The sequence below is a fragment of the Podarcis vaucheri genome (assembly GCF_965113315.1).
Source record: "Podarcis vaucheri genome assembly, chromosome: 7".
NCBI lineage: Eukaryota > Metazoa > Chordata > Lepidosauria > Squamata > Lacertidae > Podarcis > Podarcis vaucheri.
The window spans coordinates 41548157-41570037 of record NC_138765.1 but is presented as its reverse complement, the minus strand read 5'-3'; the positions used below and the strand labels follow the sequence as shown (position 1 = coordinate 41570037).

At 46.4% G+C, this 21881-nt stretch overlaps 1 protein-coding gene across 4 annotated transcripts in view; it reads left to right on the top strand.

The window, feature by feature from the left end:
* SF3B3 (splicing factor 3b subunit 3) overlaps positions 1-21196 on the top strand; it is a 33615-nt gene extending 12419 nt beyond the window's left edge. For all 4 annotated transcript variants that reach the window (XM_082232586.1, XM_082232587.1, XM_082232588.1 and 1 more), the window contains exons 12-26: positions 5548-5699; positions 6506-6661; positions 7076-7231; positions 8248-8391; positions 8996-9118; positions 9823-9977; positions 10609-10783; positions 11312-11517; positions 11984-12140; positions 12942-13067; positions 13922-14134; positions 14807-14905; positions 17808-17951; positions 19418-19522; positions 20479-21196. In XM_082232586.1, the coding sequence (XP_082088712.1) occupies positions 5548-5699; positions 6506-6661; positions 7076-7231; positions 8248-8391; positions 8996-9118; positions 9823-9977; positions 10609-10783; positions 11312-11517; positions 11984-12140; positions 12942-13067; positions 13922-14134; positions 14807-14905; positions 17808-17951; positions 19418-19522; positions 20479-20619 (2252 nt within the window). In that variant the 3' untranslated portion in view covers positions 20620-21196. The remainder of the gene's footprint in view (positions 1-5547; positions 5700-6505; positions 6662-7075; positions 7232-8247; positions 8392-8995; positions 9119-9822; positions 9978-10608; positions 10784-11311; positions 11518-11983; positions 12141-12941; positions 13068-13921; positions 14135-14806; positions 14906-17807; positions 17952-19417; positions 19523-20478) is intronic.
* Positions 21197-21881: the final 685 nt, after the last annotated feature.

Below are 21881 nucleotides of genomic sequence, written 5' to 3'. Positions count from 1 at the left end.
CTTGGCAGTGTTGTCTTTGAAGCTCACTGTTGTGGCCTTTCTTGGTGTCTCGTACTATATTATCATGATCATTACCACTCATGGTGTTCCTTTAGCCCCCACCCCTGCCTTTCACTGGAATTGTCTTTGCCATACAGCCTTTGGTATCTTATGTGCTACTACACCTTCTGTGTGTTCCTGGAATCTCTGCTGGGGCAATGAACCTGGGCGGCTGTCCTGGGACATTCTGTCTTGGGGTGTATTATTGCAATAGAACCTGACCTGTCTGTGGAAGAAGAAGAGGCCTTAATGCACAATCCTAGGCTTATGGTGGTAACATGATTGTTTCGCTCAAAAGCTCCATGGACAGCACAATTATGACTCTTCATACTACGTCATTTGCTTAATCATGAAAGAGTATTGTGCTTTTTTGGAATTAGGGGAAGTTGTAATGCCCTTCCCTGAAGGCATGTCTGAGAAGTAACCCGGTACCCCCCCTGACTTGCATTTGCCATTTGCTGAAGGCCCTTGCTCCTCATTTGTGTGTGTGTGTGTGTGGTTGTTTTTATTCATATATTAATCTGTCCTCTGTGATGGAGTCAAAAGTGTGTATGGTCTTCAGACAGGACATCCGTGCTGTTCTCAGCTGTCTAGCTAGCACAGAACTTTGGAAAGCCAGGACCTGTTTTGATCAGCCTTTCTGTATTTTCAGCAGTTCAAGATTTGCTCTGAAAATGCTTTCCTGACCTGCAAGGGTTGCTTGTCATTCACATGGCTGGTGGTCAGGAAAAAAAATGCCCCTGTGAGACTTTTCCCAGACAGCAGCTGGTTTTTCATGGAGTGGAGTTTAGAATCTTAGAGTTGGAAGGGACCCAAGGGCCATCTAGTCTAACCCCCTGCAATGTAGGAATCTCAGCTAAAGCATCCATGACAGATGGCCATCCAACTTGTTCCATGTGTGAAAATAAATTTATTATATGTGGACTTCAGTGCCTCATAAATGTTTGGGTGACCCAAGTGAGTCCCAGCTCTCACGTTACAGTGTGATTGAGTAGAATACATTGGTCAGGAGGAGAGCTTTACTGGTTCAGTTTTGCATCATGCACAAGGTTGTTTGATACACTTAGTATTTACTAATGGCTTCCTCTAACCAGGTGTGTGCCAGTTTTCACCATGTAATGTGTTAATGCGATGGCTTGGTGTCTAAAAAATGCTAAGCCATGGTTTCTTAAACCATGGTTGGGTTGTACCCTGCCCAGTGGCTTAACTATGGTTTGTTTACTGCCAACAAACCACAATTTGAAGCCGTGGGTTCTTGTTGGCTTTGGAACCTTGTTTAGCTTTTAATTACGGCTTGCTATTATGTATGAATCCACCACATTTCCTCAATCACTATTTCTTTGGCCATCTCACCACCTCCTTACTAAGCTACAAAGCTACCAAGCTACAAAGACATGTGGCAAGATCAGCTTGAAAAGAAACCAAACTTCGGAAAAGAAAGCCATGGTTTGTTTTATTATCTGTGGTACAACTTGTGCCATATACATGGTCAAACAAACAATGACTTCACTTTGTGTGCAAACCAGGCCAGTAGTACAAAACTGACTTGGTCATAATGTGGTAATCCTGCCTGTGTCTGGCTTGTGCTTCTGAAGTTCTGCGTTCTCTCATGTTACATGTGTACCATATGAACCCCTTCCAAGCAAAAACTAACCTTGGCTGGTATGTGGTCCCTGCTACTACCAATACCAAGCCTTCTTTTTTCTTCCACAGGTGGCTGGTGGTGGAGGTGCTGATCCCCTCCCACAGGTGTGTACCTACAGCCAAGGGCTGTAACTGGAGGGGGGGAGGAAGAGGCACAACTTTGAGGCTCTTTTTAAATTACTTTTCTTGCAAACACCTCTGTCAACAAACTATGTAAGAAGTCAGTATTCAAGTACCACCTGAGTCCTCAGCCCTCTCCTGAGCTCCTGGGATAAGAACTGGCTTTTACTGTCCAATTGCTTTCCACATCCTTGGGGCCTTTCGCAAGATAAAGTTAAGCTTCACATGCCTGTAACTGTAAGGAACTGCCATCTGTTCTTGTCCACTGGTCCTGGGCATTCCAGTATGTTAATGGGGGGGGGGAGACCCAGTTCATGTTTAGAGATGTTAAAGTCTAGATATTCATTATACCATATCCTTCTACACCTCAGAGTTCTGGGTTTAGTAACTATGGTTCCTTACCGGAGTTCCCACTCTGGCTACAAAATGAACAATACAGGCAGCTGTCTCTGATGCGCTGTTGACATATGATGGACCTTGTCTCTGCTCACTCACCCTGTTGGCCTCACCTTGCTCTGTGCTGAGAAGGAGAAAACAAGGTGCTGCTTGCCTTTCTTGATTCCTCTCTGGCTTGACTTCTTTCCCCTGCCTTTCACAGGAAGTTGGTGTGGTGTTACCATTTCACTGCTGCTCACAAAATGACTTACACAACAATTTAAATACAGCATAGCTTATGCAGCAGTTAAAATCTGCTTGCAAAGAGGCATGAGATCACGGGCATATCTGCAACTTTTAAACAGTGATCTTCAAGTGCTGCTGTGATCACTCCCTCCCTCACTCAAAACTTTGCTGATGCTGTCTTTTATGGAGCATCCAGACACTGGGCATAAGTTTCATTGAATTTTTCCAAGACAGTTTGGGCTAGGAAAGCCATGTATGCACTTTATTAGATCTAACACGTTACTTCTGCAACAACAAGAAAGGAATCTCAACAAAAAATAATGTATGTGAATAAACTCCCAGTGCTAATGATACTGTTAACAATCTAGTCCATGATGAACTTCTGACTATTCGGACACTATGATTTTCCATATAATTGATTTGTTTCTTGTGTTTAAAAGGGGTAAATTGAATTGTGTAGATAAAAAGAGTGGGGGAAGCACATGAGGGATGAAGCTTCATGGGAACCCTGATAGTTGTCCAGGAGTGCCCCCGCCCCCAAAAGCTAGTTCTGGCAGCTGTTGGGTGCCAGCAGACTGAGGACAGTGGGGGTGCTTTGTGAATAAGGAAGCCTTGCTGCTTGTGTTGCTGAACCCTGTGCATCCATTACAGTCAAATCCAGCTTATGACGTGGGTGAATCTGAACACCTGAGTGTCTCGATCTGGAACTGTGTTAGGAGTCTGTGGAGGACTTGGGTGGCGGTTTTAGGTTTTATTGTGACAGAGTGGAGCACATGTCATGGACTTATGCACTGAGGTGGGAGTGAGTTCCACTCAGGTCAGCAAGTAAAAGTGTGAATGGCTTTGCTTTTGCCAGCCTTAGGGCCCTCTCATCTGTTTTGAACTATCAGCTTTCCCCAGCACAGCTGATGGGAGCTGCAACCCAAAACAGCTGGATAGACACCAGTTTGGTGAAGGCTATACAGTAAGCCTGAAATTTATGCGGGGTGTGTGTGTTTACATTCTGGGGATAGCACCGAAAGTCAAAATCACATATAGTCAAAACATGTTGCCCCCCTTTTAATTTATTTGCCAAGCACATAAAGCTGAATTTGCACGAATTAAATATATGTAAGTTACAAGTTTACTGTATCTAGTTTCTGACATTGAAGCTGAACTAATTAGAGCCCTCCTATATTAGTTGCTCAGTTGCTTGTTCCTTTGCCTGCTGCCTCCACAAGATTGGCTGTGAGCTTGGTGGGCCCGTTCACTGTTGGTATTTAACTCTTTAGAATGGCTGTTTTCCATATCGGAGTTCTTTGAAGCTGGTGGTCTACAGATGAAAAGAAATATACAGCCTAAGATCCTGATTTGTGTGCTGCCTCTGTAAAAGGCCAAGCTGGAGAGTGCTTAACGTGGAATGCAGCTACACAAGCATAGGTGACAGGAACACGGAAGCAGCTTTGTATCCATTCAGACCATTGGGCCATTGGCACAGTATTCTCTACCCTAATTGGCCGTGTCCCTGCAGGGCTTTCTTTTGGGGGGGTATTTGCATCGCTACTGGGGATTGCACCAGCAGGGGAAATGTTTTCTGCTATAGTGGTAATTTCTAAATGGTTTCATTGGCAGAGTGAATGTGAGGAAACTAAACAGTGAAGTGTCTGTTAAAATGTTTCATATTTATTTGTTTATTATTAAATTTGTTGGTCACTTTATATTTCCCAAGGCAACCCAAAGCGACTTACAGCCAATTACAATTCATGTTAACATATCTATGCATTGTCTAAATCCTGTGTAATCTCTGGCACTATATTTAAAACCTGTGAATAAGCTATTTTGTTTCTATGGATAGAAGACAACTGGAAAGTGTTCATGTACCCATTTCCAAGCTGAGTGGACACTATGTTAGTTAACATTACAGTCTCTTCTTCAGCCCCACTTTTTTTTTCTTTTCTCTTCATTTGAATCCATGTTGCCCCCCTGGTATCTCCATCCTTGGCAGTATTGCTGTTTAATTCTTCCCTTTTGCCCCCATTCATTTCCATAAAACTGCAGCCAAATTCTTTCCCTTCTGCCCCTTGAACAAGAAATCCCCTTGGTCTTTTTGCTGGTAACTAAACCGGACTTGCTACTTAGCATCTATTGTGGAAGCCTGAACTCTAGGGAGGACAACTGCTTGACCTGGAGCTCCTGTAGGGCTCCATTGAGGGAAGATGCAAAGAGAAGAGCATCTTGATCCAGTGGTGGGCATCTTGCCACCATGGGCATATCTCTTTCTAGTGGCTTCTAATCTTGCATTTTGATGGTTCAATGCAATTTATACCTGTGAAGCCATAGAAGTTTCTCTAGCTCTGCAAAAGCCTGCTCTGACTCAGATTCCTCAATCTGGCGCTTAATAGTTCAGTGGCATTCTGGGTTTTTTTCTTTCTGGAATGTGGAAAGAAGGTGTGTGGCTTCTTACTATTAACTTCTGGTGGAAAGATCTAAAAGCTGTGAGAGGTTGCTAACCATTTGTTCTCTGAGCTTCCATCTGCTTCATTAGTTCATTTTTTTCATAATACTCTTTTGTTATCCCTCCTGCCAACTCCATCTTTTTTTTATAAAAGAACTAAATTAGCTGCATCTCATGTTTTAGTTAAGTTACATTGTCTGGGTTGGTGTATTTTATTAACCTGTGGGATTTATTTTGATCTGCATCACAATTTTTGTTTTACAGATACGCTGTGTTCGTGTGTGTAATTTAGAGAGAGCAAATGAGAACAAACTGTTCTGTTGGCTGCAGGCACAAACGTCTGATCATTTTCTTGTGGTTAGGAGGAGAGAAAGTAACTGCTTTTACTCCAGTTCTACTCTGACCCAGATGTGATTATGATTATAAATGGGGGGGGGGAGGCTCTCAAAGAAGGTCCACACTTCTCACACAGCTGTAGCTTCCTTGTGCCTTGAGTGTTCTTCTCCTTTTACCATGGTCCAAGTGTCTGAAGGCCATGCTGCCCCCTGTCATGAACTTGTGTGTGATGGTGATGATGGAAATAACTGTAGTAGCCTTTGTGAAGAGTTTCTGTTGTCCATAGTTGTTCTACAAACCTCTTTCTTGACCTTCTAAATATTGGCACCTGTCTTCTTTTTTTCTGTAATTAGATGAATTTGATGCCTATATCATTGTGTCCTTCGTCAATGCCACCCTGGTACTGTCTATCGGAGAAACTGTAGAGGAGGTTACAGACTCAGGATTCCTTGGTACTACGCCCACCTTGTCTTGCTCATTGTTGGGAGATGATGCTTTGGTGCAGGTAAGGGGCCTTTTACCTCTTTGTGTTCTGCTTGCCTTTTGCAGCCAGGCCCGTTGGCCTTCTCAAGAGATGCAAGGAGAGGGGGTTAGGTTGTGGTGCTCTCCTGGCATGGATGGGGTGGTGGTAGCTAATTTAATAGTTGTGACTGCAAACTGGCTAGAGGATAAGGTCACCTTTAAGGTTGGGAAAGGGTTGTTTCAAGAGCCTTTCAAAGTAAGATTCCCTTGGTGTTCCGCTCTTACTAAAAAAAGTTTAGTCTTCTACTGCATTATTTTAACTGGTTGCATAGACTAATATTCCCTGTGATTTTTGTTTTGTTTTTAAAGGTAGATAGGAGCTTGTGGAATCTTGATCATTTACCTTGGTGGCACTTTTCAAGTTGCTGTTTGTTGACTTTGCCCTCTCTCAGCTAGATATAATGAGAGCACTTGATGGTGAACAGCAGAAATTAGTTGTGTGAATGAGATAAAGATTATAGATCACTTTGCAAACTAAAAAGCTGTATAGGTAGGCATGGAAATCTTGCCACGTACTTGTGGCAAATGGGTTACAGATGAGCAGGCTGAGTAAGCTTTTGTAAACCAGGTAAGAGGTGCTGGTTCTTCTGCTTCCCTTGTTGACCTCTGGTGTGTCCAAATGACAGTAAAAAACTGTATGTGAGCAAGCAGTTTAGGAAAATTTTTTAAAAGGCTAGGCTGATAACTTCTGTGAGCTGACTTGCAAGGCTAGCCTAATAATGGAAAGAACAGCAAAGGCACTTCCTGTCAGGTGGACTGACTCAGCATCTTATTTCTGTATTTGTTTAGGTTTATCCTGATGGCATCCGGCACATCAGAGCAGATAAAAGAGTTAATGAGTGGAAAACACCAGGGAAGAAAACCATCGTCAAATGTGCTGTGAATCAGAGACAAGTGGTGATCGCACTGACAGGGGGAGAGCTGGTCTACTTTGAGATGGACCCGGTACGTGAGCTTAGCTGGAGGGAGATGTGACTTTCATGAGGGTTTGCAGACTAGGCTTGCAGTGGAAACAAATGAGAACTGCATCACAGCATTATTGGGCTCCTTATGTCGCTTTCCTTCATTTCAGGGGTTCTTGTGCAGGATAACATTCAGGTGATTTGTGCCATTTGGGTGGGGTGGGTGTTCGAGGGTTGCTTTGGTGGGCCATTACAGAGTCTGGCATATTTTTAAAGACCAGCTTATCTCTGATAAACTTGGTGTTCTTCAAAGTGCTCCAGGCTTCAAACAAGCAAGGTCACCTGTCATCATACATGGTTCAAAGAATTTACTGCACAGCTCTTGATCTGAAACGAGTCTGGTTCTGCTAATCCAGGTGTGACTTCCTTCCTCCATTGTGCCTTTTTTCCACACCAGTCAGGACAGCTGAATGAATACACAGAGCGGAAGGAGATGTCTGCTGACGTGGTGTGCATGAGCTTGGCCAATGTTCCCCCAGGAGAGCAGCGCTCCCGGTTCCTTGCTGTTGGGCTGGTAGACAACACTGTGCGCATCATTTCCCTCGACCCCTCTGTAAGTGCTTCCTGAGAGTCGCTTGCCTGTAGCTAAGCCTTTGCTGACCCGAATTAAAGTATTTTAACCAAAACTAACCCCCCCCCCAAAAAAAACCTGAGTGAGAGGAAATTCCAGGGGTAGTTAGCAGGGCTTTCCTTTCTTTGGATGTGAGAATGCACTAGACTTACTTGGGTTTGCTATCTAATATGGAAGGAGAGCATATTGGAAGCAAGCAGACTCATAAAGTGGGCAATACAACTGTTGGTGCTTCGTCAGAAACCCCAAAGGCAGGGCTTACTCCTCCAGTACCCCAATATGTCTTCCAGTTTTAGCTGACTCCAGTTGAACTCTAGCATGCTCTTTTCCCAAACTGCAGTTGCTTTCTCTCCCCTCCCCTTCTTTTTTTGATACCCCTGCCTCTTAATTTGAAGGTTCAGGCATTCCAAAGGACTTGATGCCAGTAAGGAGCATCAAACCTCTGGTCATGCTTCGGTGACCATATAATAGGTCAGTTCACAATAATCAAGGTGTATGTTGTACACGAGCTTTCTCCAACCTGGTGACTTTCAGATGGTTTAAACTACAACTCACCCCAGCCTTAGTCAGTTTGGCTGAGGATTATGGGAGTTGTATTCCAAACTTTTGGAAGATACTGGGTTGCCTGAAAGAAGGCCAGAGCTAAAAAATATTCTTTAAAGACTTCCTCAGATGAAATGAATCTTCCCACAGATTGCCCCAAATGGAGAAACATTTTGAGCTGGTTGGCATAATCAACATTGCCATGTGCTTCTTCAGTCTATCTCTTTAGACTGCTGGGGGATGTGGTTGAATGCCCTCCTACATAGAAAATTGGCAGGTCAGCCTAGTCTTCTCCTTCAAATGTGCCAGGCATTTTTGTACAAAGGAGAATCTGGCCATTTACAGTTCCTCACCTGATGTCTGAATTGGTTCAGGGTAGCAACAAAGACCTTATGTGTTATGCTTTGCTCTTTCTCTCTGCTTTAGTAATGGTGTCTTCCTTCTCCATCCCTTAGGACTGTCTTCAGCCGCTGAGTATGCAAGCTCTCCCTGCCCAGCCAGAATCACTGTGCATTGTGGAAATGGGTGGAGCTGAGAAGCAGGATGAACTGGGAGAGCGGGGCTCGATTGGCTTCTTGTACCTGAACATTGGCTTGCAGGTAAGCAGTTACTGCCAAGAACCTTTGCTAGATCCTCGATATATGGGATTGGACCAGGTCTTGCTGCATTTGACTGGACTGTGTAGGAAGCCATAATCTTGAGTTTGTACAACCCTATAGAGACCCATTCCACATACCCTCTCAGAAGGCCTGCCAGAATGGAACATTGCGTCCCTCCTGCCACCTTCTTCACTCTCCCAGAGCTCCCGAGGAACGGAGCCCTCTCCTGCTTGATTAAGGCAGACTCTGATCCCATTGTGAAGGATACCTTCTGTCTGCCAGGAAGTAGGGTGGAAGTGTTAGAGCTCATCTTCCAGCGGGTCAGGGGTCTTTGTATTTAGGTGGGAAGTGGGAGTAGCCTACACTTTAAGCTGTTTCACAAAAAAGCCTTTTCTTAGTTTGTTAAAGGAGGAAACAGCAGCTTTGTAGCAGTGTTGTGCTTAATTTTGTACATGCCAGAGAGAACCTGGAAATAGTAAGACTTCCGAAGTCAGGAGCTAAAGATACATTGGTATTCCGAGTTAATCTGGTGCCTCTTTTTCTCTCTGCCTGCCCTTGTCCCTCTCCCCACACCTTGCTTTGCTCATCTGCCCTTGTAACCCAGAACGGTGTGCTTCTCCGAACTGTCCTTGATCCAGTTACTGGTGACCTCTCTGACACAAGGACCAGGTATCTGGGCTCGCGCCCTGTGAAGCTCTTCCGAGTCCGGATGCAAGGCCAAGAAGCGGTGAGTGAGCGGGGAATCAGAGGAGTGCACTCATGAAAAGCTGGAGGGGGAGGAGCAAAAATTTCAGGAGGACTGTGAATCTGGTGACTAAGATCTTTTAGAAATTTGGGGTGGGATGAGTTCACAACTAAATTCCTTGTTTACCGTCTGGTACAGAGGGAAAATACATGCTATTGGATGGGGGTGTGAGTGAGGGAGCAAACAAGAGTGTTGATGAGGCCAGGGGAAAGGAAATATCTTGGCCTGCTTCTGGGTCCTGCTTATTTTAGCTGCTTGTGGGAAAGGGAGGGGGCCATTAAAGAAGGAGGAAGTACTCAATGTCCTTTGTTTGCCTGGCTCTTGCTGCTGTAGTCATTGCACCTGATTTACAGAGTGCAAGGTGTTTTTGAAAGTTGGTGATAAAGTAGCCAGGCTTGTGGCCTTCAGAATCATATTATTGTAGAGCTGGAAGGGACCCTGGGGGTCATCTAGACCAACACCATACAATGCAGGAATCTCAATTTGGCCCCCTCACAACTTCTCTTATGCTGCTGGCTTGGGGACTCCTAGAGCCTGTAATTAGTTCTGCCCTGCCAACAGAACCTTTGACTGTGGGCTGCTAGGAGGAGAAGGCAGCCAGCTTGGTTCCCAGAGGTGTGAACTGCTCTGTCCCATTTGCTGTTCTCTCCCTGAGTTCTCTCTCTCTTCTTTTCCTCCTGCTCCAGGTGCTGGCCATGTCAAGCCGTTCTTGGCTGAGTTACTCCTATCAATCCCGCTTCCACTTAACACCCCTCTCATATGAAACGTTGGAGTTTGCCTCTGGCTTTGCTTCAGAGCAGTGTCCAGAGGGCATAGTAGCCATCTCAACAAACACACTGAGGTTCGTATCAAAATGCCAGCAGTGGGAAAGGAAACAAATAATGAAACCTGTTTGCCTTCTCTCTTGGCACACAGGACTATCTGTCTGTCTTGCTTGTCTGTCCCAAGCTCCTTCCTGTGCAAAGCAGGGGCAGCTGGTGCCCAAAAGGGTTGCCCTGAACGCCTCCTTTCTACATGACCTTTCATGGGTAAGGTGGCTTACCCACTCTGCGTTGAGTGGCTTGAACTGGCCTCCTTCCCAGTTGCTCAAGATGGGAAGGAGAGCTGTACATGGCAGCCACCCACCCACGGCAACCCACCTGAAACATGACTGGTTGTTGGGAGGAGATTATTCCTTGGTGGTAGCCAGTCTGTGGAGTGTTCACTTCAAAGGCTTCGCTACATTTTCACAAAGCATCAGGTGGTTCTGAAATAGCAGCCATGTTGGTTTTGTTGAAGGTCTGCTTGATCTCTCTTCAGGGGCAGGAGGCAGCTGTTTCTCATGATCTTGAATACTAAAGGGGGTTGCCTGTTCATGCCACAGGTGCTTGCCCAGCAGGGAGGCTCCATTGTTTGGCTTGGATGTCCTTTTAGTTCCTTTAAGGTGGCTCACTGGGATAAGCTTAATGTCTGCAACTTTTTGGCTCCCACAGGATTTTGGCCCTGGAGAAGCTTGGAGCTGTCTTCAACCAGGTTGCCTTCCCATTGCAGTACACTCCTAGGAAGTTCGTCATCCACCCTGAGAGCAACAACCTAATCATCATTGAGACGGACCACAATGCTTATACTGAGGCCACTAAAGCCCAAAGGAAGCAGCAGATGGCAGAGGTAACATGCCTGGCTTCTGCCTGGGGCCCAGCTCTCACCAAAGAAGGGCAGGGACAGGATTCTGTGAGCTGGAGCTTCTTTTGCTGCTGCTGTACTTGGTGGGGAAGTTGTCGCAACACAGTGCAGAGCAGTGACCACTTTCCTTTCCAGAGAGGAGGCTAATCCTCCTTTGTAACCCATGGAAAAGCTCACTTACTTTCTGCACCTCAGTTAGGAATGCCTAACCATCAAAATCACAAGAAGCAGTGATGGCCACCAACTTGGATGGCTTTAAAAGCATTAAACAAATTCATGGAGCAGTAGATTATCAGTTGCCTACTAACCATGATGACTATATTCTGTCTCCATTGCCAAAAGCAGCATGCCTCTAAATGCCAGTTGTTGGGAATGATTTAGGTCCTGCTTGGGCTTCCAAGAGGCATCTGCTTTGGCCACTGTGAGAACAGGATGCTGCAGTAGAGATAGGTCTTTGGCCTGAACCAGCAGGCAGCTCTTACAGTCCTTTTTTTGCCCCCTTGTGCATTGCAGGAAATGGTGGAAGCTGCAGGGGAAGATGAGAGGGAACTAGCTGCAGAGATGGCGGCTGCGTTTCTGAACGAGAACCTTCCTGAGTCCATCTTTGGTGCCCCAAAAGCAGGAAATGGACAATGGGCGTCTGTTGTCCGGGTGATGAACCCCATCCAAGGAAACACATTAGATCTAGTCCAGCTGGAGCAAAATGAAGCTGCCTTCAGGTAAGGAACAGTGTCTGCACCTCTGAAGCAAGTTACCATTTTGAATGCTGTCCTTTCTGCTAAATAATGAAAATTACTCTTTATACCGGGTCATACTTTGGTCATACTTGAAGTACACCAGTCAAACCAAATATTTACTTATACTATTGTTGCCAGATGACTCTAGAATCTAATTAAATAAAGCAAAAATGCAGTCTACCTGAAGTTGTTTGGGGTCTTGGGGCCGATAGCAGTCATTTACCATGATCTTCTCAGTTGACAACAGCCCTAATTAAATCTCATTCAGTTTGCGTATTGCATTTCTATACTGCCTTACCACAAGCAAATGGTACAACATACCCTTCGCTGCTGCCTTTCCCCAAAGTGTTCTCTCTTGCTCTTCATTGCTGTGAAGCAACTACTTCTTTTGCCTTCCCAGTCTTCCCTTCGTCTTGTCAAGTAACATTATCGTTCTGGCTCTCTACAGTGTGGCAGTGTGCCGATTTGCCAATGGTGGTGACGACTGGCATGTTCTAGTGGGCGTAGCCAAGGACCTCATCCTGAACCCACGCTCTGTGGCTGGAGGCTTTGTCTACACCTATAAGTTGATAAACAGTGGGGAGAAGCTTGAGTTCCTGCACAAGGTGAGAATTTCCTCCACTAGTGGGTTGGAGGGGAAGGAATCTGGGAAGATGAACATGGATGGGGCTTGCCAAGAGGTTGCTAAAATGTACTGATGAGACCCGACTTTTTGGGACGGAAATCTCTTGGTTGAGAACAGAGGACCATCACTGTTAGTAAGTACTCCACAAATGGTTTTCCTTCTGTGCACAAAACAGCAGCCATATCAAAAATCACATTGGATTTTGCCTGTGTTTGCCATGCAAAATGTATGCACATTGCTTGCTGCCAGGGAAATTTGAGCAATTATAGTAATGGTGTGACAGTTGCAGTTATCTAATGGACATTTGAAGCAAAACAAGCATAGACCTGTGAATGGGTCATTTATAGGTGATCTGACTTGAGCTTTTGCAGCACCTGATGGTGGTTGCTGAATACTTTGGCTTCAGTTGACATGGAGAAAGCCAACAATGTACAGAGCACTGCAAAAGTTGAATTCTTCCTCCTTGTTGATACCTAGCAGCCTGGACCTGTGTGGAGGCAGGTTCTTTTGTTGGGCAGGAACCGGACTAGGAGGCCCCTTCCTAGAGGCAGTTTGTCCTTGTGGGCTTGCAAAGTCCATCTCTTCCCCAGTGGATGCAATGGGTACTTGATTCAAGTGGGCCCCCAAAGTCAGTGGTGGTGGATCTGCATCCTTTGCCAGGGCTGAAACTTGCCTATCCCTGCAGTGGCGGGACGTCATTTATGCAGTGAGGGTAATATTAATGATCTTTGTTTAGTCTGCTTGACAAAGGCTTCTTCTCTTTCATTTCCTTTCTGTTCAGACCCCAGTAGAGGAGGTACCAGCTGCTATTGCCCCCTTCCAAGGCAGAGTGCTCATTGGTGTGGGGAAACTCTTGCGGGTATATGACTTGGGCAAGAAGAAGCTGCTCCGGAAGTGTGAGAATAAGGTATTTAGAATGTTGTGTGTGTGTTTGTGTGTGTAGATCTCCTGGAAGCTGCATTTCCTAATGCAGATATACCCTATCACTTTTAACAAATTTGGTTGAAACCTTTGAACTTTTTTCAAGTTCCAGGGAAACATTCTCTTGCCCAGAGCTTTGGCTTCCTTTAGATTGCTTAAGGGGCAAGTCTTCAGGGCTGTTTCTACCCTCTCTGTACCTTTCTTTCCCTTGGGAATAGAATTGAGACTCTGAGGCTCAAAGGTGTGGTCTTGTGTTTATGAAGCCATGGCCTGTGATTCACACAAGGTGATAGTTGAAAGTTTTGGATTTTTTTTTAGTCGTTCCTGACACCAACTTTATAATGGTGTAGTGAACCGTCTGCACAAAAGGGCACAGAGCAGCCTGGACCCTCCAAATGTTTTGGACTACAACTCTCATCAGCTATTGTCAGCGTGGCCAATGGTCAAGGATGATGGGATTTGTAGTTCTGGCGGGTTCTGGGTTATAGAAAGTAGAAATAGGAACATTTTCATATTTCACAGATTTGCTTTTCCCTTGTTTGTTTGGCCTTCTGAGTATTTCTAGAATCAGGAGAACTACCTAGAATGATGTTAGCACTGGTTCTCAGTGCACATTCAGATACAGAAAGTGATCACAGATAAGCAATGTCCCAACTCTCCTTTTCTCTCTTAGAAAGCTACAGCTGTTGCACTATAAATGATCATAGCCTTGCAGAGAGATGCCAGTGATGTTCAGAATTCATTTGCGTAGTGGCTCAGGAAGGGATTTTGGGGCTTGCCTTGAACAGCCTCCCTTTTCTGCTTTTTGAACTGCTTTTCTGAATTGCTGTCACTTCCCAGCACATTGCCAACTACATCTGTGGGATCCAGACCATTGGGCACCGAGTGATCGTCTCGGATGTCCAGGAGAGCTTCATCTGGGTGCGCTACAAGAGGAACGAGAACCAGCTGGTCATTTTTGCAGATGACACCCACCCCCGCTGGGTCACCACTGCCTGCCTCCTCGACTATGACACTGTGGCTGGGGCTGACAAGTTTGGCAACATCTGTGTGGTGAGTCAGCCTGAAGGCAGCCAGGAAACTCCTGGGGCTCATTTGAGAACTGTCCTGCTGTCGTTTTGATTCCCTGATGTGGGAGATGCCAGTGAAACCCCAGCCTTTTGCTTTTGCTAAGCACCATTTAGCCAGTGGCCTGTGAGACCTTTCTCCCACACTCACATGCTGCTGTCATGGGGGGTGGCAACTTCCTCTGGACACTCTTCTGCCAAAGTGCACACCTTGTGACGTTTCTGTTAATGGAGACACATGCTTGGTTGCTCTCCTTTTGTGGCTTGGATTACACACCATAGTCACCCCACAGCTATAAACAGCTTGCGGATTTATGTGGTTGTGTTGGTGCATGCTCCTGAAGAGTTCTTGGTCTGCTCCTCTTCTGCTGCGGCTGCAACGGCTTGTTGTGACTTTCAGACATCAGCCTGTTGGTTTGTTTGCTTCCAGCAAGCACAGGCAATGAGTTAAGAACAAACCTTGGCTAACTCTCATGGTTTGTTGGGGGAGAAAAATGCTGTGAACCCAGGTTGGGGCACTCATTGTGGTTTGAAGTGACATGCAGAGTGTTTGCTGGTTTGGGCTTTTCTGAATTCATGCTTACAACACCTTCCAGTTATTCCCGTTTGCCATTAAGACCACACGTGAGTTTGACACTCTTGATGCCTCCTCCTGTAGGTGCGGCTACCACCCAACACAAATGATGAGGTAGACGAGGACCCAACTGGAAACAAGGCGTTATGGGATAGAGGCCTTCTTAATGGGGCTTCTCAAAAGGTAACTTTGGTGTAGGGAAGGGGGTGCTTCCTCAGATGAGAAACTGGAGGCTCTTTCTTGTTCTTTGGTTATTTATTAACTTCATTACCTGCCTTTTTCTGGAACCAGCAACTTCCTTTTTAAAAATATATAAATCTATGCATAAGTCTACTGATAAAAAACATGTCATGGTGAATTGGTTTTAGAAGCCAGTATCCGTATGGAATTAATAACAAGACTGTCCGCCGGTTGGAGCCTGAAAGGGCTTCTGTATCTACATAAATGCAGTGTGGAGCAGAGTTAAACACCTGCATAGAGTGAAATTGTACTCCTGTGGTCAAGCAGATGCCTTTGGAGCTTTGTAATTAGGGTTGCTTATAGTTGTTTTTCATGCACAAAGGAATGGGGATTTTTTTAAAGTTCACAGAAAAATCTCTTCTGTGTTCATGAAATGCTGTAACATGATACAGGCAAAACCTTTGTGATTTCCCCGCTACTCTGTTTTGAGAAGTTCCTGGGGATAGGAGGGACAGTTTCCCTTTCCAATAGGGCAGTGTTTCCCAACCTTTTTTGGGCGAAGGCACACTTGTTTCATGAAAAAAATCTCGCGGCACACCACCATTAGAAATATAGTAAATAATAAAAAATAAGTCGATTGAAATAAAAACAATAATAAAAAACAAGTTGATTGAAATAAAAAAAAACCAATAATAAAACAAGTTGATTGAAATATAACTTAAAAACAAGATTAAAATACAACATTTAAACATCAAAATGCGGTTGAGTTGCAGAATTCTGCAAGCAGAATAAATTCCACAGCCCCGATGCATTGGCACCTCGTGCCATTTGAGTTGCAGAATTTATTCAGCACACAGAAAATGGCCTTTTGGGGGGTGAATGTGGATGAAGCAGGAAGAGAACTTTTTTAAAAAAAGGCATGCATGAAATCTAGCCCCAAACACACACACGCACACTTTCCCCAAAGTGGTTGATGACGCAGGATATTTCCACATGCTTCTAAAATGCACATTAAATAAAATGAGAGAGAGGAGTGCACGCACTCACCTGCCAGCCTCGGAGCTGTGGAATGCAGTGCAGTCTGTGTCCTTCCAGGCACCAACTCAGACCTGCCGTGCTGTTTCGTTCCCCTGGCGTCGCTGCCTTCATCCAGCCGGATGCCTCTCCTGCCCAAGGGACGTGTCAGCAGCCACCCGGCGTGGGGTAGAGGCGGGGCGGCCCCACTTCCTGCTGCCCACAAGGCTTTGGGGTGAGAAACACGGAGGGGCAGGAGAGTGGAGGTTCCCTTAATTGGAAAAAGCAGGGAGGCAGGCTGCTTGATGCCTGCTGAAGGGAATCCCGAAGGCGCGATCGCGCACGCGCAGGCTGAGCGGCAATGGGAAGTGGTAGCAGCGGCGGCACACGAAGTCCCCCAGGCAGCGGAGCAGCTCGCCCGTCGAAGCCTGCACGATCACCCGCTGCGGGGAGCCGGGGGCGGCGGCGCGGTTGCCGGGCAGCGGCGGGGGTGGTGGTGGCGGTGGCTGCTTGCCGCCCTCCTGGGCGGAGGCTGGCACGGTGGGCACCGGCACGGCCAAGGGCCCCTGCTTGGTGCCGTCGAGCATGCGCAGGCCCAGTAGCGAGCAGCGATGGGGCTAGCCGGAGAAGAGAGGGCGAGCCCCCTCCGCTCCGGCCCTAAAAAGGACAAGCCACGCCCCCTCCAGCCAGCCGATTGGCTGGCCAGGAGGCGTGGCCGGATGGGATTCCCCCTGCTCTCGCGGGGGCTGAGATGGCCAGATGGGATTCCCCTGCTCTCGCGGGGGCTGAGATGGGATTAGATGGGATTCCCCGCTCACGTGGGGGCGGATGGGATTCCCCGCTCACGTGGGGAAGGGCGTGATGCCCGCAACCCCACCTCCTGGGGCAGGCCCAGTAACGAGCGGATGCGCAGGCCAGGTGGCGAGCGGCGATGGGATGTGGGAGCTCGCTCGCTCGCCGCCCCGCGTGTGCTCGCCGCCGCCGCCCCGCCTCTCACCGCCCGACTCGCCCGCCTCCGCGGAACACAAGGCAAAGTTCCACGGCACACTAGTGTGCCGCGGAACAGCGGTTGGGAAACACTGCAATAGGGGAACATTGGGACCCCTGTTAGTTAAATGAAACTTGAAACAGTATGGGGGAGAAACAACCCAGGACAACTGACCCCATGTAATTGTTGAGCAGTACAGTGGTACCTCGGGTTAAGAACTTAATTAGTTCTGGAGGTCTGTTCTTAACCTGAAGCACCACTTTAGCTAATGGGGCCTCTCGCTGCTGCTACGCCGCCGGACCACGATTTCTGTTCTCATCCTGAAGCAAAGTTCTTAACCCGAGGTAATATTTCTGGGTTAGCGGAGTCTGTAACCTGAAGCGTATGTAACCTGAAGTGTATGTAGCCCAAGGTACCACTGTGTAGGGAGTATGAAGTGATTCAGGTTTGCTTAATTTTTTTTTTGCAAATACTTGAAATGCCTTCCGAGTTTCATAGCACCCCTGTTACTGTAGGAGAGGTAACCCTCCTACACAATTTTATTTTTTACACTTAGCTAGCAGGAAGTAAATTTTAAGACATATTTCAACAATCCTCCTGTTTTAGGGGGGGGGATAATTTAATTGACACTTCATTTTAGAAATGTGAAATACTGTCCTAATGAAATACTGTGCTCATAATGGAAGGGGTCCAATGTACTCCAGTAGCCTAATAGTACCTCCCTCCCCAAGCATTACACATAGGAAATCACTGTTGCAAGTTTGCATTATAAGTGTGTTTTGAAATGTCCTCGCCAACCACTGGAAGTGATAAATGTAGGTTTTCTTTAATGAAAATGAGATTGTCTGGATTTAGTGCATTATCTTAGGTCACCTGCTGAAGTCTTGCTTGTCTTACTTTCAGGCAGAGGTGATTATGAACTACCATGTAGGGGAAACAGTCCTGTCCCTGCAGAAGACGACTCTAATCCCCGGAGGCTCTGAATCTCTTGTCTACACGACCTTATCTGGGGGCATTGGCATTCTGGTCCCGTTTACATCACATGAGGTAGGAAGTTCTCGTATGATGGAAATATTAAGAGTTGTTCATCTACATAGTGCAGCAGGAGCACTTAATGCCCTGCAGTAGCGACAGTGAGTTATGGGAGGATGGAAGAGAAAGCTGAAAGGGTGGGGAGGCTATGCCACTCCCTGCCCACAGTTGGCCTCTTGGCTCTTCCTTGTGTGGATCAGAAATGGATCTGCTTTAATGCACGTACTGAGCTTGGCTGCTGTTGGACCTCCTGAGCTGCCTATGGCTCTCTTTGCTCTCTGTATGTCTCCCCCCTCCCCAATGCATACACTGATACCTGGCAATATAATGTACCCTGAAAACCGTTGCTGACACAGGTGACACCCACATTTGCCAGTTGGCTCTGGCCATGAGGCATGACCAAAATTTTATTGCATGACAGAATGAAGCAGAGCTAAAAAGGACTCATGGAAATTTGGGCATTTGGTTGCCCACGGTACAAATGGGCTGGGCTACTCGTTAGAAGCATCTGTCCAAGGAAAGGATTGGGTGGCATATTTTACAAGAATATATGGCCCCCACTCTGACCCACCCTCACAAGTTTACTATACTCAGTTATTATAACTGCCAGACTGGCCAGACATCACGCCCAATCAGATTAAAAGGCTAATTGTAAGCCAACTAGCCAGTAAAGCTCCAGGAGAAGACATGATCCCAATGGAGATTTATAAGATAAGACCGGATTTCTGGTCACCCATTTTTGCAAAACAGTTTTCATATATTAACAGCTCAGGTCGCATACCGGAAGGGTGGAAGCTGAGTATAATTGCCCCAATATACAAAAAGGGTGATTAGAAAAATCCTGCCAGTTATAGACCCATTAGTTTGTTACCTGTACCCTCTAAACTATATGTCAGGCTCCTTCTTGGGAGACTGGAAGAATGGGCAGATACAAATAAGGTGATATCTGAAGTCCAGGCAGGTTTCCAAAGAGGGAAATCCACATTGGACCAGTGCTTTGTGATGAACTTCCTGCTATGTAAATACATCCTTCCCCAAAATGATGAATGCCAGCCTGCAGAGGGCTCACTCTCTCTAGGACAGGGGTTAGCAACCTTTTCCAGCCCTGGGCCGGTCCACTGTCCCTCCGACCATGTGGTGGGCTGGACGATATTTTGAAGAAAAAAAACCTGAACCAATTCCTATGCCCCACAAATAACCCAGAGATGCATTTTAAATAAAAGCACACATTCTACTCATATAAAAACACGCTAATTCCCGGACTGTCTGTGGGCCAGATTGAGAAGACGATTGGTCCGCATCCTGCCCCTGGGCCTTAGGTTGCCTACCCCTGCTCTAAGAGGTTTGTTCAGGTGGCGTGTTGTCAACCAGTGTACCAATCACAGCCACTCCTCTTTTCAATGCTCGCCCCGGGTGTGGCGTGACACTGCTGCTTCCAGCTGTTTTCCTTTACCTTTGATGGTGCTCTCTGCTCTTTTCAGGATCATGACTTCTTCCAGCACGTTGAGATGCATCTGAGGTCTGAACACCCTCCTCTCTGTGGACGAGACCACCTCAGCTTCCGCTCCTATTACTTCCCAGTGAAGGTAGGCTGAGTTTGTGGGTCTCTGCTACGTGTCCATCATATGCTAGTAAGCACTTGAGCTCTGTTCATGGGTAAAAGTTGCCAATGTGAAGGCCAAATTTCCCCCTGCATTTTATGCTTTGGTCAGAGCATCTGCTGAGGTTGCTGGAATGGCTTTCCAGGACAGGATTCTGCTTGCTAAGAAGGGTAATCAGCAGTGGGGCCTATATGTCTACATGATTCTCTGACTTTTTCTTTTTCACCATCTTGGTGGTTTGTCTGAATAGATATTTATCTTTTCTAAGTGATAAGTATAGATTTCAAGCCCCCTCCCCGCGATTCCCTATTGCAGTTCTCCCTGGTGATGGTAGCATCCCGTTAGAACTAACCTAGGTATCAAGGTGGGTTTTCTTTTTTCTTGGGAAACCATGTGTTTCTCTTGGGTCACCTGTACATCATGGGTAGGGCAGCACTGTCCATGGTGTCAGAATTTGGTTTCTGGCCCCCCATATGAATCTGCATTTCCGGAAATGCTTCTCTGACAATGAGGAGTCATGTAGCAGGTTATTTTTGCATTAGCACTGTTAAGTCTTCATTTCTAGACTGCAACATTATCAGTGTAGCTCTAAACCTGCAAGTTCACCACATGCCAAGCCCTGGGGTGATCTTGAGCAAGACAGTTCAAGGTTTTTTGCTGGAGTTTGCTAGTTTTTTGTCCCGCCCCCCCCCCATTCCATGAACTTGTGGACACCTTCATTTTTCACTTTTAGGCAAATGTCTGCTGAACACCTGTACTTTTTTAAAGAGAGAATTTGCTTTTATTCATTGTGACTTTTGTGGAGAACCTTTGGGCCTCTTAGACAAGGCCTCTTGTTCTGTGTGCTTTGGGTCTGCTTTCTGTGCTTGAGCCCATTCCCTCCTTTGTTCCATGGGCTGCAGCTTCTAAAATAGCCCCCCGCTCTTTCTTTCTCTTGCTAGAATGTCATTGATGGGGATCTGTGTGAGCAGTTCAACTCCATGGAGCCCAACAAGCAGAAGAACGTGTCTGAAGAGCTGGACAGGACCCCACCAGAGGTGTCCAAGAAGCTAGAGGACATCCGCACCCGCTATGCTTTCTGAGAGGCGCCTTTTCAAGGACGTGGCTGGGATTCCTGTTCCAAAGATGTTTTGAAGGGTATGAGCTTTTTTGGCCAGTTGCTCCCACTTTGGTATTCTTGTTTTCTTCCAGCGACTTGAAAGTCCAACCATGTCATCAACCTGTTCTGTCCATGCTGTTCCAGGAGTCAGTCAGGTTCTCCCAAGTGGCGAGGCCTCCCCTTTCAGGTGTGTTTCTGGCTCCACCCTTTTTACAGACAGTTTGGGTGCTGCACCCACTACCGACCTGCCCTTGGACAAGGCCCTGGTGCCCTTTCCTTGTCAAGTGACCTAGCTAGATGAAGTCCCCTTTTCTGAGTTGGTAAGATATGAGCACAGGGACGTTAAGGCTCCTCCTCTTCCATTGGCCAGTGTCTGGGAAGCCTTGTGGGCATGGCTGGTGTAATTTTTCCATCCTGCAGTTTTTATCTCTGTGTTTGTAAATAGAGTCTTGTACCAAGTTAGCCTTTTGTCTGCTGAAGAGATGGCCTGTGTGAATCTGGCCATAGATTTTTCTTTAATAAAACCCAGCATCTGGATTAAAGGTTGGCTGACAAACCTGTTTGGTGACTTCTCTCATGAATTTTACCTGCTCCTGGGGACATGAGCTAGGGAGGAGCTCTGCCAATGGCACATTAAATTCATGGGAAGATCAATCTTATCATTCATTTTAAAATGATGCACTTCTTACCCTTTGGGCTGCAGAAAGCCACGTTTCCTATTAGGCTCTGTATTTCTCTAGAGATCTTACTCTCCGTTTACTCTGCTGTGGAAGACCAGCCCTCTCAGCTGTCCTAAGGAGGTTTATGCTCAAGTTCTGGAATTGTCTCCCAACCTACTCTAGCCCTTCAGAGAAGATAATGTTGCTGTTATGTTTACTTTCCTCAAAAGCAAACCTTTTGCATGTCCTCCCTGTGAGCTGCTCTTGGGGCTGCATTACATATGAATGACAGATCTCTCTGTTTGTATGGTGGGCTGACTACTTGTTTTAAATGTAATACAGGGGTTTGATTCATCCAAGTCAGCCTGGCCCAATAGTCAGGGATAATGGGAGCTGTAGCAAATACTTGGAAGGGCACAGGTTCCTGACCTCTGGAGGACAGAGTGCAGGTGTCTGTAGAACTTGTGACTGGCTGCAGCTCCTAAACGCAGATACTTGCTTGAAGAGATACAAATGCCCTTCAGATATTACGGGGACCAGATGTTTAGTTCAAAATGTGCTGGCTGCTGAGAGATCAGTGTCTGGT